General features: G+C 50.7%; 6 protein-coding genes across 6 annotated transcripts; 2 read left to right on the forward strand and 4 right to left on the reverse strand.

Moving 5' to 3' along the window:
* Positions 1-1,239: 1,239 nt before the first annotated feature.
* On the forward strand, positions 1,240-2,788 carry CABS01_07149 (major facilitator superfamily transporter; the record flags this gene model as incomplete). The annotated part of the gene is made up of 3 exons (XM_060540513.1): positions 1,240-1,522; positions 1,614-1,720; positions 1,778-2,788. 3 exons carry the CDS (start codon positions 1,240-1,242, stop codon positions 2,786-2,788), a joined length of 1,401 nt encoding a protein of 466 aa, XP_060403398.1.
* Positions 2,789-6,131: 3,343 nt separating this feature from the next.
* CABS01_07150 (fungal cellulose binding domain-containing protein) lies at positions 6,132-7,196 on the forward strand (the record flags this gene model as incomplete). The annotated part of the gene is made up of 3 exons (XM_060540514.1): positions 6,132-6,241; positions 6,294-6,998; positions 7,061-7,196. The coding sequence occupies 3 exons, from the start codon at positions 6,132-6,134 to the stop codon at positions 7,194-7,196; spliced, it is 951 nt and encodes a 316-aa protein (XP_060403399.1).
* A 77-nt stretch (positions 7,197-7,273) lies between these two features.
* CABS01_07151 (cephamycin biosynthesis protein CmcJ) lies at positions 7,274-8,326 on the reverse strand (the record flags this gene model as incomplete). Its single annotated transcript, XM_060540515.1, has 4 exons — positions 7,274-7,618; positions 7,779-7,872; positions 7,959-8,177; positions 8,232-8,326. The coding sequence occupies 4 exons, from the start codon at positions 8,324-8,326 to the stop codon at positions 7,274-7,276; spliced, it is 753 nt and encodes a 250-aa protein (XP_060403400.1).
* A 1,162-nt stretch (positions 8,327-9,488) lies between these two features.
* CABS01_07152 (zinc-binding dehydrogenase) lies at positions 9,489-10,601 on the reverse strand (the record flags this gene model as incomplete). Its single annotated transcript, XM_060540516.1, has 1 exon — positions 9,489-10,601. The coding sequence occupies one exon, from the start codon at positions 10,599-10,601 to the stop codon at positions 9,489-9,491; it is 1,113 nt and encodes a 370-aa protein (XP_060403401.1).
* An 882-nt stretch (positions 10,602-11,483) lies between these two features.
* Positions 11,484-12,952, reverse strand: CABS01_07153 (uncharacterized protein; the record flags this gene model as incomplete). Its single annotated transcript, XM_060540517.1, has 4 exons — positions 11,484-12,066; positions 12,137-12,516; positions 12,569-12,667; positions 12,722-12,952. The coding sequence occupies 4 exons, from the start codon at positions 12,950-12,952 to the stop codon at positions 11,484-11,486; spliced, it is 1,293 nt and encodes a 430-aa protein (XP_060403402.1).
* Positions 12,953-15,622: 2,670 nt separating this feature from the next.
* On the reverse strand, positions 15,623-17,272 carry CABS01_07154 (pectin lyase; the record flags this gene model as incomplete). The annotated part of the gene is made up of 1 exon (XM_060540518.1): positions 15,623-17,272. One exon carries the CDS (start codon positions 17,270-17,272, stop codon positions 15,623-15,625), a length of 1,650 nt encoding a protein of 549 aa, XP_060403403.1.
* Between the last annotated feature and the right edge of the window lie 1,044 nt (positions 17,273-18,316).

Raw genomic sequence — 18,316 nt, forward strand, 5'->3', positions numbered from 1 at the left:
GGTGACTCGGGTAAGTTCTGATTTCTCTTGGCTCATTCTATCATTGTTTGCTGACAAACTTCGTCAAGATGATGATGTTGCGGGCACCGACGCACAGGTGTGAAACGATCCGGTGGGATCACAGGCGTCTTACCCACTCCAACTGAGCCTGCGCCGCATCGGGCATGTCTATCGTCCGGCTCCTTGGCTCACGGCACTCGCCTCGGAGCCGTGGTCTGGTGTACGGTGTACCCAAGTTCTGTGCTTTGCATCTCGACAGACGTAATGTCTGTTGATGTGCTCGGCGATAGCGAGATTGTCGTGACGCGAGGATCTCGGGATCGGAGAAGTCAGAGGTCATGTAAACGTGGTTTCGGACCATATTTCCGTGAGTGTGACGGAGGTGTTTGCGAGGATTGGATCTCAAGGGCAAACAGCAAAGTCCTTGAAGGTGGTCAGCATTTAGTTAGGAGCCTAGCCAAAGCATATTAATAATGGAGAACTGAACAACTGAAGAGCAATAAGCTTCAACTCGAGAGTCCGCTCTCTGGCGCCGCTCTAAATGATGCTTACTTCAGAGATTTTTACCATAAGGCCAACCAATCTCGACGAGGGACGCACATGCCAACGGCTCATGTCACTATCGCCGTAGTGGAGACCATTCGGCGCCGAGATCTGCAAAAGGGGTTCGAGATTGCAGTGTTTGCTAACAAAATGGTACTTCGGCCTCGGCGCTCATGAGAGCGCCGCACGCCGAAAGGATCTCCATCACCGCCGCCAGAGCGCGCCAAACCCACACCATCTCGCGCCGCGAGCAGTGCTAGTGCACCAAATCACTGGAAACATTGGTCTAGATTGGAAGCAAACTTGACTCAATGACCAGATTTGGGACCCTCTCGGTCGTAACGGAAACCGATTTCTAATGCGATAATGGCCCCTGGCCTATCTAGGGGGACGATGCAGATCTCCCTGCGGCGTCCGGTACGGACATGGGCCGCTGTCGCTGAGATTCCTACTCTTTGTCGTTTGGCCTCCGGATCTGATCCTCTTCCTTCTGTTCATATAAAGAAAGAATCTTGAGAAATACTTAACCCATGTTCATCCCTTGTTGGATAGAGTCATCCTCATTAGACAATTCCACAGACAACCTCAACAACTCAGCTCTTCAATCAAGATATCAATAAAGCTTCTCAAAGCTATCAGAGCGGCTCGGAATCCACCAGCAAGCCTTTAGCCAAAACAACAGAACTCGCGCCGAAAATGTCGAAGCAACAACAGCTTTCGTCCCCAGCGGACTCCCAAATGACCTTCTCAGACCCGCACCCAGCTGCTGCAGAAGCCAAGGTGGACCAGAACACAACGGATTACTCTTCCGATCACCCTTCAACGATACGGCAGACCGACCCGGAAAAAGGTGGTTCTCCAGCCGGCGGCGCAAAGCCGTCGTGGCCCGGCAGCGATGCGCCGGACGGAGGTGTCACGGCATGGCTTGTAGTTCTTGGCGCTTGGTGCACATCATTTTGCAGTTTCGGATGGGTGAACAGTAAGTCGCAGTTCCCGTTGCGACGTTGAGGCTGAAGTCTATTTTTTCTGCTTTCTTGGGGTTCTGGAAGCTAACGTAGGTCGATCTGCAGGTGTCGGAGCTTTCCAGGAGTACTACCAGAACGATCTGCTTCGCAACTACTCGCCGAGTACCATTTCATGGATTCCTTCTCTTCAAATCTTCTTCATGATGGCAATGGTAATTCTTGGTCTTCTCAATGCCTGAATTAGAATATGCAATCTGATACTTTCATAGGGCCCCGTCATCGGCCAACTTTACGACCATTACGGTCCCCGCTACCTCATCCTCGCCGGCACTTTTCTTCACGTCTTTGGTCTCATGATGACCTCTCTCGCAACGCAATACTGGCAGATACTCTTGGCACAAGGTGTGTGCTCCGCCATCGGTGTCGCAGCCATCTTCCAGCCGGCACTGAACACGATCCACGGATGGTTCAACGTCAAGCGCGGAGCCGCTTTCGGCCTCCTCTCTACCGGCTCTAGCATCGGCGGCATCATCTTCCCGATCATGGTGACGAGATTGATCAAGTCTCTGGGGTACCCCTGGGCAATGCGCATCTGCGCTTTCATGATTCTCGGACTCCTCGTCATCGCAAACCTCACGGTCAAGGCCTTCCACCCACCACGACCCCAGAAGGTATCTATGGATCAGATCATCCGTCCCTTTAAGGAGTATGAGTTTGTCTGCGTCGTCATCGGCTTTTTCCTCTTCACCTACGGCATTTTCGTGCCCATCAACTACATCCAAGTCCAGGCCCTCGAGGCTGGCATGGACCCCAACCTGGCGCAGTACCTAGTCGCCATCCTTAACGCCGGCAGCCTCTTCGGCCGAATGTTCTCCGGCATCATGGGCGACAAGATTGGCAAGTACAACATCTTCGTGGTGGTGTGCTACCTGACCTCGATCTGGATGCTCGCCCTCTGGATCCCGGCCAACACGGATGGCGCGCTAATCGCCTTCGCCGTCCTCTTCGGCTTCTGCTCCGGCGCGTACGTTTCGCTGATTGCACCCCTCATCGCCCAGATCTCGCCCCTCCACGAGATTGGCTTCCGCACGGGAATCACGTTCTTCACAAACTCTATTGGCGGTCTGACGACTAACCCTATCAACGGAGCCATCTTGGCTGGTTCCGGTGGGTGGGTCGGCATCAAGGTGTTCTCGGGTGTGTTTTGCATTGCAGGAACGACTTTCATCCTTGCAGCGAGAATTCACCGCACCGGATGGAAGGTCTTCACTGCATTCTAGACTGTACTCATGGCAAGGAAGCACTGTTATAATACTAATGACGGACTGGGGCAGCAGCATACAATAAAATTTCCAGGAAGGATTCTGGCATTAGCATATAGACATCATTACTCATTTTGTATTCAATACCCTCAACTCTTTTCATACTCTCCTCACATCTAGCGCCTAGATAGCTCGTTCGATGTAGTTGAACACTGAGGCCATATCATCACAGATGAGCGAGTGTTGTAAAGATCTGACGTGAGAACGTGTCATATTACCAGCAACACAATCGCAATGTCAAAACAGTCGCTATGATAATCTACTTCATAACTCATGGCCGATGCAATTCTTGAACGCTGTCCGCTACAACCATCGCGGCTATTGAATTCATCACATTTGATTTACAGTTTAAGAGCAAGGACCTTCAAGCCCGCACCGTGCAAAAGCTTAATCAATCAAAGACTTCGTGGTGTAGAACCCCTTAGCTACGTTGAGACGAATCTTGAGTCGGAGAACCATGATCCAAGATTGAAATGGTCCTCAAAGTCAATCGGTCACTGGGCCACCTTGCGTTTGTAGTCAAGACCACTCCTGGTTCCAGTCGAGGTCGTCATCGTGGCCACCTTATCGACGGTCCGATTCCCTACTGCACAACGTTTCGATAGAAAGCTTCTATATGGCAGTTGGGTGCTAATGGAGCAGCTTGGTTGACGTCAAAAATGAATTGAACGTATTCCAGGCAGGAACATAGACTATAAACAGATGAAGCATCGATCCAACTTTACTTTTCAACTGTTTCGAAGGCTGAGACTGGCTGGTAACCAGAGATCTGGAGATCGTTTGAAGGCAAATTGGAGGCGTCTTCTAATAGCAAAGACTTGCTCTGTTTGTCCCCATAACAAGTCCATTTAGTATCGCAGCCGGCCCAATCACAAGCTCAAGAAGTTTCTCAAATTTCCTCGGAAACTGCCGCGTATTGAAAGAACGCCGTCGACTGAGAGTTATGACCGACTTAGGCATCATCTAGCTTATGAAAGTAGTTAGACCTGCTAACGATGCCCGAAGGCAGCGTACATATATGTGCGCGTACTAGAGGGGCAGATCGTAATGGCCAAGGCAGTGGTCATGACCTCGAAAGAAATTCCGCATTTCATAGCTGTTCATCAGCAGGGCAAAATCCCATAACGTGACCTACATAGGCAAAGTTGAGAAACGGGATATACATCTGTCGTGTTAGTTGTTACAGGCAAGTGGTTCAAGAGAGGGCTGGCCCCATGGGCTTTTGGAACGAACGGCATGTCTTCCCTTAACTCTATCAAGTCGATAGACGTATCATCAATAAAATTCATCAGACTTTGAGTCTCATAGCTCATTGGTCGTAAAGGAGAAGCCTGATGGGTCAAGGGCGAAAGGCGGGGGGTTATGAGTAGATAACTATAAGGTTACGCCAGGTATTTCCTTTTGGTTTGATGAAATTACTTTCACGTACGATCTAATTAAATTGAGCAACAAAAGAATAATCACAGACTTACTAGGCCTGTAGCCTCAGTCGTCAATGTGCGCTGGTATTGCCTACAGCAACTCTGGTCACATTTTTTAACCTTTGACTAATGCCCACCATACGATCCCACAAGACCACAAAACCGGGTGACTGAACGCTCACTTATTGCGTAAGCTGGACTATGAAAATCTTGAGCTTGCATTCAATCGTATTAGAGTGTGTTGATCGGAGGATTCTCCAATAGCCACTATCCATTATGGAGAATAGGAGGAGGAGGCGGACGTTGAAGTTAGTCCACCACGCGCTCTTCGGTAACAATTTGATAGGAACTCCAGCCATGATTCCAGACTCAATCAAGCTTAGATATCGGCCGTGTTCCCTGAACGGCCAGTCTCAACTTGACTGACTTCAACTCCGTTAATTTCAACCCATGCATCCACTCGGCCCGTACCCAGGCAGCACCGTAATTAAGCCCTCAGCACCAAATTTGATCACAAGTGACATTAGAGCCATGGCCGGATGAGAGAGGCAGATTATGACCAGTTTAGCTCTTGGAATTGGCATCTGATACCGACGTAATCCCTCAGTCACTGCTCGAATTGAAGTTCCGAGTCTTCACATCCCGGCGACACCGAAACGTTCGCTCCTTGAAGCTCGCTCCCCAATCCAGCTGTAGGAACAGAACCCTGACAGTAGACCTGGAAATCGCTCGTAAACCCTGAGGAATTATTGTAGCAACCACCTGCGTCTGGCGTGACGGCGATCCTTCCCGATGGATTCAGGGTTCAGATTTTGCTCTACCTGAAGGATTTTGACACAAGCGACGCTGTACCCTGAGGGCGTCAGAACCCCCGGAGTCTTCTCTATCCCTGTCTGGGACTACCAGACTGCCTATAGGAACTTCGTGACTGTTGGATGATGGTATCATGGCCCGTACGACAAGTGCGAGAATTGCCCTTGCTGTTCTTGTGAAGAGCTCGGAATGAAATGCGACGAATAGCTTTGTGGCCACACAAAGTTGAATTAGATGATTCCCCCAGCCTTCAGGATTCATGTGTGATAGTCTGTCACATCTGGCTTGTCTTACATTTAACCTCAACATTCATCATAGCCAGCCCTTTGCCTCATCGTTTTCGACTTCCCATTAGTTTCGTGTTGTCAAGATTATGTACGTTATGTCTGCATCGCCCTAATCCAAGCTGTGGGCACCGAGAAGTGTCCCACAGTCCTCGCATGATCTCAAAATCCCCAAAGCTACTCCTTCACATTAACCTCATCGGCTCAAGCTTCGGCCTATAAGTCGGCTTGGCAACCCGTCTGTTGCGAGTCGGACATCGAGTCCAACCTTCCGGCCGAGTTGCTCCGGGCAGGCCGGGCCCTTTGCGAATTCCAAGTAGCGATCGGCGAGGAAAACGCCCCATTGGTGGAACCTGCCTCGAACATGTAGTTCTGATGCACTCTGGCTTACCTCATTCGCATCTAGCAGCGGATAGCTCCGCGATCTGCATCGGTTCCCTGAATTTATCTATGGATTGTCAATGTAGGTAGACGGACATGACGATGTCCTGCGAGTCTTCCAAGCGCACTTTCTAGCATAGAGACTAGTGAACCACGCGTACGACAAAGACACGAGAACAGAGGCTTCAACCTGGCTACTTCATATCCTCTGGCCCGTCTCGGAGACACGGATGAGCTGAAGATGGAAGGGGTGATGGCATCATCTTCAACGTGACTACTCGAATTGAGGAGAACACCATCAGTATAAGAAGTCTTTCAAAGTTCCTTCCCTCACTAACTCTTGACAACACATGTGGACATTTCATGAGCTAAACTAGATCACCTGAAAGGCCCATCACAACTATGTTTTTGTCATTCTACAGTTTTCCATCACTGCTAGTACTTGGTGTTCTGGCGACCCAAGGTATCACAGCATACCCAGGCTTCGCTGGTCTGAAGACACTTTTCACGTTGTAAGTTGACAGCTTCTGAAACACGATTATTCTAGGGTTGATGTGAATACAGTGGAGACTCCTATACCAGGACTGGATTTTATGTCACTCACGATCAACCCTCCATTGCCAATCCCCTTGGGAATCCGACGTACCCGGGCCCGACTAGCGCAAATGGAGAAAATTGGATCCAATACTTGACCACCAAACATAATGCGTCTCTACTATTGACCTACAACTTCGCGGCGAGCGGTGCCACTGTCGACAACAGTCTCGTGACGTCCAGCATCGACGTTGTGAGTCAAGTTGAAGAGGGATTCATCCCCAACTATACCGGGACAAACCAAACCTGGGATGCCGAGTCTACCCTGTTCGGCTTCTTTATCGGCATCAACGACATTGGAAAGTCTTATACCAATGGCAATTCCACGGACCTTCACCCGATAATCTTTGATAAGTACGAGAAGTTGGTGGAAGAAGTCTACGAGGCGGGTGCTCGGAACTTCCTGTTCCTCAATGTACCGCCGCTTGAGCGGATGCCGAGAACAACTCAATCCAGCGCCGCTGGAGAGCGGATTCCTCTTGAGAAAGCCGCGGTAGCAGACTGGAACGAGCGTCTTGGAGTATTTGTTAAGGACTTGCGAGAGGCTCACGGAGATGTGACTGTATTTCAGTACGATACCTATGGATTGTTTGACAGAGTCATGAATACGCCCGAACGCTACAGAGAAACGGCAGTCTATAAGAACACGACGACATACTGCTCAGCATACCAAAAGTAAGACGGGATTTTCAAGCCCATACCCGGCGAAAGATATGTTTGACTAACACCTGGCCTAGTGGGACGCCCGAGCCAGACACTAAATGGGACAACTGCACCTATGCTGCTACTGAATATATGTGGATTAACAGTCTACACCCGACGTCGCCCGTTCACTTGGCACTGGCGAGAAGTATCTCAAGGGCCTTGGCTTGATCTCAAAATCTCGAAACGGACTGTTTCAGATGTGCATGTCCTCATGTGCCAGAGCTGCAAGACACTTCTCCATGTACCTAGTCTTCATCATAGAAAACAAATGCTCTGACTTCAATGCTCGCTCTCGGCTCACCAGCGCCTTCTGGCAAGTCAGTATCCTTGAAAGCACAGTGAGGCACTCTTCTGGGAACACCAGGCTTCGTGCTTGAGTCCACTTGTTTGAAGAACAGCACGTCATCAACCTGTTGTTGGTCTTTGAAATACCACTTGTGCTGCGAAGCCGTCGGCGGACGAACTTCGACGGCTTCAGTGTCGTGATCCGGAAAGCGTACTGGCACAAACACCAAGTCCGAGTCTGGTATAGTCCGGGCATCCGAGACCGCGAAAGGGTCACGAGTTATCGGGCGAATGGGTCGCCACATCTGCGGACCTTTGTCAGCTAATCTGGAGTTTGTGCGAGGATCAGAGTTTGCTTGCGTTGATAATCTGGTATCGGGGCTTCTTGAGCAATTCTTCTGCTCTTTCCTTCAGCCATCTTTCGGCGACTCCTTCAGCTGCCTTGAATGACTGGTCCACATGTACTCCATACAACGGCGCCGGACCCTTCGGGCCTTCGCCGTCTTTGGGGCCGCGACGAATGATGTGTGTCATGATATGAACCAGGCAGGGCTTAGGCCTATGCGTGTCAGCATCATGCTAGACTTGTGGTAGTTCGGGCGGGCAGAAAAAGCTTCATCGCAACACGAACGGGGAGTCACTCACATGTTCTCGGTCTCGGATAGGACTTTGTAGCACAGTTCCTCCATCTCAGGGTAGTTTACCCGCTTAATTTCCTCATCATCATCCCAGTTGGTTAATCGACTTTGATGCTTGACATAGTGGAAACCTTGAACATCGAGCGTGAATTCATCTTCTCTGCCAGTGATATCGGTGATAGTTGTAGGGATCTCGACTTTGGGTTGAGGCTTGCCGGGCTCCGGACTTTTCCATCACAAATTAGCTTTCCAACGAATTGAGTCGGAATTGGCATCTTACCCTCCAATTATCATGGGCACCAAAGGTACGCCTGGATCATCAAAATATTTGATCTTTGTATGCACTTGACGTCCCTGTTGTCCCATTTCGATCATTGTTGAAGCGTTCGAAACAGTCTTTCAAGAAGCTCGCGAGTACCTCTCAGCCGGCCGTCGAGAAGAGGGAATTTCTGCAGGTTTTGAAAGGAGTTCAGGGTATTGTATACATGGGCATATCTGTTTATCTGTTCTATCGTCGCGAGTCAGGATCTTGGGGTAAAAAGAGTGCGGCAACATGGCCACCCCGGCTGGTAGGAGGAGAACATGCATCAATCCCCATTTCGATAGGTAGTCCTAAGATCTCCTGCATTGTTGGAGATAACCCCGACCATTCAGTACTGTCTCAGAACTGAAAAAACAGTGGTTTAGGCAATGGATGAAGTTGTCAAGGCCCAGCCCGAGCTTTGAACGAGTATTCGGACGCATAATCGTGTAAAGTCCTATTTGCTTCACGATGCCAAGAGCTGACGTTCGGTTCCAGAAGCTTGGCTTAGAAAGCGAGTCCAGCGTTCGCAGCGAACGGCCCGCTGCCCCTCCGTCTGTAGCGTCTAGTCCGCTGTGGGAGCCGGAGATGCGCATGAATCGCGAAGGTTTGCAGGGAGTAAAGCAGACGACCATACAAAGTCTCGGTTGGTCTTATCTCTGAGCGATCTGCATGGGGCTCGTCTAATGACATGTCCTCCAGACTGGGCCATCCCCTGTAGTGTTGCACTTATTTGAGGTGCTCGGCCATGGTTCGTGAATGGGTTTTGTCACTCGACTTTGCCAAAGAAATCAGATGTTGCTTGTCTGAGCATTATTGTGCATCGCAATCGCGGTATTTCCAATCGGTTGGTAAATGCTCCTCTAGGCTCTGTTTCAGTAGCGGGACTACCCGAAGACGCTACCCCGAAGTGAACGTATCGAAGAGGATTGGATGATCATTGATGGCATCAACTCAAGCCAATAAACCACTTGGTTCTCTGCCATGGCTGAATAGTAGTGGTAATACATAGGAGATTCGGTCCACGGCAAAGCTAAGTACGTCATCAATGTAAAGCCATGGGATCTAGGCTCACGTTTGCAATGCTTCGAACATTTCGCAGCGATTTTTCACATTTGGTACTATTATGTAGAAGAGGCTTGCGTTGAGCATCGAAAGATGAAGGGACTCAGGCACGAAAAGAAAACGCTATTACATCCAACTCCGTGATTGAGGAAGTACGGGCGGCACTCATCTTCACAAAGACACAACAATCTTCTTCGCCGAGACTCCCTTGTAGCTGACTTCGAATGCCTGTTGTATGGATTCCAAGCCCTTGCCAACAACATGCGGCTTGGGGGCCGGGATAAACTTGCCCTGGGCCAGTGCTTGAGGTAGGAAGTCTCGGTAAATCGCCGCACCGACCTCGTTCGCCATAAGATCGCTTCCCCAGATGAACTTGGTTCTCACACCGCTCGTCTTGCACTTGAATGTCGCGGTTGCGCTCTCGGAAGCCATCGCCCACAGCAACGAAACAGTTTCCGAAACGTTTGTGGGCGGTCTACCAGGCCCGGCGACACTGGCTTGCGCGACAAACTTGCGGCCCTTGCAAGCGGCCATGATGTTGATACAGGGGATCAGAGACCCCGCTCCGATCGCGATTGCGCCAGCAGACTTCCGTTTCTGGAATGCCTTGATAATGTCTTGAACAACAGCCGGACTGCGATAATCAAAAACTTCGGCGGCACCGAGAGACTTGACATAGTCAAAGTTCTTCGGGGATGCTGTCACAATGACTTCGTAACCAGCCCCAGCGGCAAGCTGAATGGCGTTGGACCCCACGCTTGTCGAGCCGCCCCAGACTAAGAGCGTCTCTCCTGTGGGTTTTGCGGAGACGTCTGGGTATCGAAGACCGACAAAGTCCTTCATGAAGAGACCGCAGGCAGCAGTCGAAGCACCCAAAGGTATTACACAGGCCTCCTCAAAAGTGATTGAATCGGGAATTTGAGAAGTCAGGTCGGCTCGCAATACAACGTACTCTTGAAAACCGCCTTCTGATGACTTATTGCTCCGCTTGTCGAGACCCACGGCGTGGCCAACAACACGGTCGCCGATCTTGAACCGGTCCTGAGCACCTGGGCCGACTTCGACTACATCGCCAGAGACGTCGTTGCCGAGGATGCAGGGGTACTTGACCCAGTCGTAGAGTATGTCGCCGGTTTCTTGCTTGAACCAGTCGACTGGGTTGATAGCTACAGCTCTATTCCGAATCACGATCTCATTCTGGCCTGCTGGTGTGTATGGGGCTGACTGAACCTTCAAGGGCTTGGCCTTTTTAGCTGTCAGCCAAGCGGCTTGATTGGTAGGCATTGTGAGAGTATGGAAGTATAAGAGACTAGGGGGTTTTGAAAGAAGAAGGTTCCGTAAGATGATGAATAGAAAAGCTGATTTGCTTCTGATACGGTGTGATAAATGTTGTTGGTTTCCCGACCTATTATGTTGTGTTTCGCTCACGTTGGGTATTTATACATCTCAAAATTTGGGATCTCGGCCAACCTTGACGTTTTGATGTCCAGACGAGATTGAGGTATCTCCAGATTGCACGCATCATTGACGACGTCGCGGATCGCATCTCAATTCGAAGGACTTCACGATCTCATCCCAGAGATAATTTGTTTCTCATCTGGCGCAGGATGCTTCTAAAACAGGTCTAGCGCCTGTCTGCCACGATGTCGCTGTGCATGCCGGCAACGGTTTGTGGGTGATGGATTCCTGGGGGCGTCCGGCGCTAACTCTACATCGTATCCCAGCTCCCCCTTTTGTTTGCTCAGCTTACTCTGATGTCATGAGGACGCCCTCAGCTGATTAAAGGGCCTGGAACGGATACATGTCACTCCGCTACGGCCAGGCGAAACAGGCCCTCCGATGCTTGTATTAGGATCACCAAGGAACCCTCACCGTAACACCAATCCGCATCATCACTCCCACGGGACTTGCAGGAGTGTCCCGCTGCCGGGCCCGTGTGGATCTCGGAGTTTGTGGCTAGGAGACCATACACTTCGGCCGGCGTTCGGTATCGACCCCCGAGGGGGCCTGAGGGGCGGGTACATGCCGATAATCATCAGCGCGCAAACGTCGCTTGGAGTCTTGAGCGATCATTGGCCAAGATGCAATGCTTTCTTAAATGATTACACATTTACATCATATTACTTCATTAAGTTGGCCGGACTTACGGTCACATCAGCTATCTCGCTATTCCATGCGGATCTCTTCGACCTCCCAAGTTCTCTCTACTAGAATGCCAAATTCGCCCAAGAAATTAGCGGCTCCTTCAGACATAGAGATACTGTGATTGCGAGACGTCGTAACCATAGTGCTTGTCGCACCATTTTGCAGATTCAACCCCGACGGGTCACCTTGACTACCGCCCGTTGAGCTTCGAAGGAACTTCTCCTTAGTGAATACCTCAAAGACCTTGCTCAAAGAACTTGTTGATCTCGGGGATCCATGATTGCTGAGAGCGCTGTTTGTTCCTGTGTGAGGCCATCTGCCGTGTATTAAATCGACTTCGCTGCCGTTAGACCGAGTGTTGAACTGTTGTGTCGTATTCGTCTGCGACCCGACGGTCACCATGGCAGACTGTCGCCGAGCCATCTCTTGGTGTCTTTGGAATAGTTCGTTCACTTTTCGATCCAGAAGCTGACGGATGGTTGCCAGAGATGCCGTGGTGACGCCAACACCCAGCTCCGCGATCGTCCAACACGCTGTACTCATGTACCCTTTCGGCGGCGCGTGTGTCAAACTCCAGATACGACCAGCCGACATAATGGGAACTCTGGATGCATGTGAGTCAAGGTTCCTTTACATAGTAATCGCCAAAGATGCCAGCGGCTGAGATAACTCACAATGCGCCAATGCCGAACACGCCCAATGCCGCCCAACGTTGACTGCTGTTCAGCTTCAAGCTCCAAAGAGTAGGAAGAGGCAAGAAGAGAACAATGACATCGGTGACCAATGTTCCTGTCGCATTGAAGTACGTCGACAGCACGCTCGGAAGACACTTGGCATTTCGCACACTGTGATCCCAGTTGGCTTCTATCGGCAAGCAGATCAGGATCTGGAGCAAGATCTGTGCCAATGTCCAAGCGGCGACAAAGATGATGGCGCCAACGTATACTCTTCTCATGATGCGCACGTTCCGGAAGATGTCATAGAACTGAAATAGGAAAGTCATCTTCAAGGCGGCCATGGCAATGTTGTATGTGATCCCGACGGCATAAGGGATCTACCGGCATCGTCAATATGATGAAGCGCTGAAGTCAACAGTGAAGGCTTACTTTTGACCCTTCGTTACTGGCTGTGACCATGGCCAGCATGGTAGGTAGATACACTTTTGTGAAAACACTCTGCATGATGTTCACAGCAATAGTGCTGAACTATGCATCTTGTGAGTAGGCTTGCTTCTTGTGGCGGGTCAGGTTTAATCGTACCAGAGCGAGTAGGGCCCATGCATCATCTATGCGAACTTGCTTCGTGATGAAATAACGCGTGTAAAGTCGAGCGATCACAGAGGCAGTTGTGATAATCGTGATGATGGCGCCGAATGCGATCGTTGCGTTGGCCTGGCTATTGCTGTAGACAAAGTCCGTCTGAGCCTGGGGCGCATCTCCTTCCGGTGTCAACGGCACCGATCCATCGGTGGGTAATGGTGGTGCGCTCATATTCTCACGCAGAGACGACAAGCTGAATGCCGCTCGTATGAATCAAGAGCATACCCATAGACTTCTGAACCGACCGACAAGTCCCATTTCTCAGTGAAGGATGAATTGAATGTGGATGCGGAGCTGCAGCGCAGCGAAGAGCAAAAGTGGTGAAAACAAGCTCTTTTGACTGAATTGGTCTAACTGAGTACGGGTGTTATTTTCAACTTCCTTAAACAAGCGAGCAAATGCAGGCTAGACTTGAGGAGGCAGGACGCACTTTAGTGAAACAAGGAGGCAGCATGTTTAGACCAAAAAGTGCTTTCAACGGGTGTTGGTAGCCGTGATTGCAAGGCTATTTTGTGGGATTGACGGAAAGGTTGCTTAATTCGGGAACTCAACGCCGGGACTTGTCAACCAAGTCGAACTCACCCTCGCCCTCTTTGTGCATCCAGGGGTGTATAGTGTCAAATTTCTGCCGGCTGATGGAGTTTACCAATACCGTTGGCCTACTGGACCCTTGTATACAGGGTAAGTGATGATTTCGACTCGTGCAAGAGTCTAAAATGGCCCTATGGGGAATCCAATCTGCTGCAGAAACCGGGTCATTGTCCTCAATTTCGACTGTGGCCAAGCAGACCCTCCCCACTGAAAGTGGTGGCATGACACTACAGTGATTCGAAAACCTAGCCGCTTAAGCCGACCCTTGATCGTATTATGGAGGAATAGAAGGCACGGAAGGGTTGAAGGGTAGGATTGTCAAGTGTCACTGTATCACACTCTTGCGATGGCGACAGACCATCACGCCTCCTGACGTTGTGCGACCTTTGCCACATCTGTCCAAGCAACCAGTTGACACTTTTCAAAGATGATATCGTCGTCCGCGGTGCGTTGATCTATCGCATTTCGAAACAGTAGATCGCCCGAGAAGAGGCCTGTGCGGAAACGCCTTCCACTCGTGCCCCCGGGCACTAGGTTTCGTGCATCGTCTTGTTTGGCCTCGTGGCTTCCAACTCAACGTCTGAACATAACCGATGGCATGGGTCATCCGAAGGTGAAATAGTGGAAGATCTGCGCGCCTTCAGATCATCACATCACATCACCCTGGTTCCGATCCAAACAACGCAGTGGACTCTGCGACAAACGGCCACGATGCCCCTCCGCAAATCGCACGTCCGTGGGTACAAAGTGCCCCGGGCTGGATTTCGAGGGGGGTTTTGTCACTCTCAAGAGGATTGGAGAGTTTTGTAAGAGGAGGAGGACACTAGATGTGCTGGATGCGCCTGCAAAACTCGACATCCGTCCATCCATGTCTGTTCGGGCACCACTGATTCCTTTATCGACTGGAAAAACCATTCTTAAGAACACAGTGGCACGAATGGACCGTTTTTGTAGTCGAGGACATGGATGTGCGTGACGTGGAAGTAGCAAATATTTCTGACTGGTTTGCAAATAATAACTCAAGATCGCCATCTCAATCGCGCCACGCCCACAATTGCCGGGGCATCTTCATATTGTGATGAGCTTCCATATCAACTCTCTGGCAGACTTCTACTGATCACTCCGAACATGAGGTAGAGACAGTAGAGATTCTAGCCTAGATGCTTACGCCACTTCTAAGTTCCCTCTGGCTCGAATGGATGGACTGCTGCTCGCACGCTCGCACGAAATTCTGCTCTGGCGGGCATCAGCCAAACACCCACATTTCCCACAACGACCGCCACTATCCGGCTCAGAGGACCGAGTACTCCGATCCTCGCTGGGTCTTTGAGGAGAGTGGGGTACCGGGTTGACACGAAGTTTGCAGACTGTGGAGACCAAACATACACAGTAAAGTAAGCTGTGCCACCGACGCAGGTGTTCGTCCATATTCGGGATCCGAGGTTCTTAATCACCTGTTTGCCCCTATCTCCACGACACTGCCAGCTACCAGTCGATATGCTAGATTCGCGAGTCCCTATAATGTTTTTCGTAGCGAAAGCCTTCAAAGACACATGGATGTCTTCCATACACTCGCTCGAAAGAAAATTTCAGACTTAGGACGAAGCAAGAAAGGGACAATATCAACTAGACGGATCCCACCTCCACAAACAATTCCAACTCTACGGCAAGCAGCGAGATTGGACCAGCTATATCAACTGAACACTCATGTCACTGCCTGTTATCGAAACCTTAGCTAGTTGTATTGACATCAATACCACTTCGGCATTCAAGAAGTAGCAGAGTCAAAGTACTATGGTGAACAAGTGTATGTACCTTCATAATAGTGTCTTCAAGCATGCTTTTTTGGTTGCTTCACAACATGAGTCTCGCGGAGGCTTCTCGTCTACATTACGCACCTTACTGATAAGGATTACAAAATGAGGCATCTGCTTACTTGTTTGGAGCCTAAGGAATTTCACCTGCCATTCAGGTCCTTCCGAGATATTGACCAAGGTACCATAAGGTACTCAAATAACGGGTGCTTGTGTAACTAAATCAGAAAGGCAGACGAATCACGGAGATGATAAGGGATTCTTCTCGATCATAACGTATGTTTCTTATGTGCTACCGCGGTTATCGGCTGGCTTTCGATACAAGGCCGGATGGCCAACTACAAACTACTATCTTCAAGAAGAGAAACTGGGTGCTATCCAGTCACACCTTAGCTTTAAAGACTACGAGGTCTTAATGTATACAATGTCTAGATCTTTAGACACGACGGAGTGCCTTGGCGCTGCGTCTGGTAGCGGAGCTCACGCACTGGGAGTACCACTCGTTCTGAACAACGCAGGAAGTTCCAGCGACGCAAACGGTGGCACCAGTCCAGCCCTTTCCACCGCACTGGTGGTAAATCTGAACGATGGCCGACTCGGTGGAGTTGCCAGCGGCAGTCTGCTGGCAGGATGCTCTCTTGGTGGAAGTGTGAGTGCTGGGAGTGCTAGGAGTAGGCTTGGCCTTGGAAGTGTGAGCAGCCTTGGTCTTGGAAGACTGAGCTGCCTTGGAGGAATGGGCGGCTTTGGAGGTGTGGGAAGGAGGGGCCTTGGAAGTGTGGTTGGCGCCAGAGCTGGGAGTTGCGACAGCAGTAGGGGTAACCTTGGGGGTGTGAGTCGAGGGGGCCTTAACTGTGACCTTGGCGCTCTGAGTCGCGGCAATGACAGAGGTAGCCTTGCGGGTAGAAGTGGCAACAGTGGTAGGGGTAGCACCGGAGCCGGAGCCGCCAAGCTTAGCGGGACCGGCGTTGCCAACGACAAGGCTGGCGACAGTATCGGCAGCAACGGGCTTGACAAGGTATCCGCTAAGCTTCGCGAAGGTGGACAGAACGTTTGTCTGGGCCAAAGCCTTGAACTGGCCACTCTTGGAGTCGACACTGTTGATCACGCAAGCACGGCCAATCTTGGAAGAGCAGGCAGCAGCAGACTTGGCATCGGGGGCGTTGAAGCTGTTGGAGAAGACCTGGCCGACGTAAGGCTGCTTAACGTTCTCGAACGCGTTACCCTCAATAAGAGCGAGGGTAGTAGTGAAAAGCTCAAAAGTATGGCCCTGGACGTTCTGGAAGAAGTTATTGGTAGCGTGGAAGGTACCCTTGGGACCGAGCTTGGGGGAACGGCCAGAGACGTTGACGTAGTAGTTTCTGTCGATGGTGATCTGGTCTCCATCACCAAGATGCATCTCAGTCCAGTAGTGGTTGCCGTTGCAGGTGGTTGAAGCCGGGGTGGCTCCGTCGAAGTAGTTGTTGGAAATGGTGACGCGAGACCCGGCGAAGTGAGTGACGATGAACTGGCGACCAATCTTGGAAATTCTGTTGTGGTCAATCCAAACACCATCGTTGCCGCCCTGCAAGTCGATGGCATCACCTCCCCAGACAACAGTGGGGTTCAGGTTGGTGATCTCGATGCCTTGAATGATAACGTTCTTGGCGTTGGTCTTGACACGAAGGCCCTTGCCGTTGAGTATTCCCTTGCCCTTGGAGCCGAGAATGCTCTTGTTGCTGCCGACGATGAGGGGTTCGGTAGCAGCGAGGTCGTAGCTGACAGTGGTGGCAACGTTGTCGCTGGTGCCGCAGGAGAGGTCTCCAAGGAAGAGCTGGCCGCCGTTGGCAACTGTGCAGCTCTTACGGCTGCAGCCCTTGCCCTTGGCAGAGGTGCCTGTGAAGTCGTACTCCTTGTCGATAATGATAGTACGGGGGGTATCGTCGGCAAGCCACTGAGTGAGTTCGTCGACGGAAGAGGGAATGGCAGCGGCGGCGCTACCACCACCAGTGACACCCTTAGCAAAGCCGTAAGCCGTGCCAATGACAGACTGGGCAGACGCCGAAGTTGCGGCCGCGGCAGCCAAAATGGCGGTTGCTGAGAAACGCATATTGTGTAATACCAGAAAAAGAATGTAATGTTTGATAAAAGAATGGACGCGTGAAATCGATTTGAAAGAGTGACCAAATCACGCCAGCGTGAAGCTGAGTTGTAGTTGAAGTTGATAATCTAGAATGTACAGAAAGAACGACTTGGAGAGAGGAGAGAAACAAGAAAGGAGGGAGGGCAGTCATTTTGTCTCTGTTTCTTATACTTCAGATGTTTCTTTCCAAAGTGAGGCTCATGCAGGAACCACTATAGAGTTGAGGGTCCGGATCGTTAGGCAACGATCACGATTGGGTGGTTGTTTACGAACTATGCCTGATAGAATTGCCAAGTTATTGGGGGCAGCGGGTAAGTGGACACAACTATTATGTCAACCAGCTTCCTGATAGATGCTGGCCCTGCGCGTTGTTTAGTGCTGTCATTAGCCCTTGTTCACAGTCGGATGAGATCCGTCCTGCCATCTTAAGGCTGCTGGGTTGCATCGTGACGTGTGCCCCAACTAACCCCTTTCATGATGGGGAGGATGGGCAGCAGAGGCCAACGGCCGAGCTGACCGTCATGGTCAAGTTCCGTGTTGTCATCTCAATCCGAACTTCCGAAGTTGGGGCTACTTGCTCACGAGTCGTGGCATGAGCAGTGAGAAGCGCCCTTCTCTCCATTTGCTGGGAGTAGAGGCCAACAGCGGGGCTGTTCGTGAGGAGCACGTTCCTCATATGCACACTGCACGTCCACGGATTGGTATCACTTATCACGACCAGAGGGAAAGCGTAATTTCAACTTTGGGCGGCTAATTCAGCGAAGTGTCAAATCTCTGCAGTCGGCTTGCCGTCGAAAGCTGCCGATCTGCCTCTGCTATTTGATACTGGAATAGTAGACACACACCGAGTCCTAAATATTTTCGTTCGGCAGACCAGCATTATCAGGGTTGAAGCTTCAAGCAACTCAAATCAAGAAGGGTGATTGTCAACGATAAGGTTCGGAAAGCGATGGTGACTAAGGATTAAGCATGCCCTGAAGCAAGGAGTTCAATCGTGAGGATGGCCACAAT

Source organism: Colletotrichum abscissum (assembly GCF_030869225.1).
Source record: "Colletotrichum abscissum strain IMI 504890 chromosome Unknown Scaffold_15.1, whole genome shotgun sequence".
In the NCBI taxonomy this organism is placed as follows: Eukaryota; Fungi; Ascomycota; class Sordariomycetes; order Glomerellales; family Glomerellaceae; genus Colletotrichum; species Colletotrichum abscissum.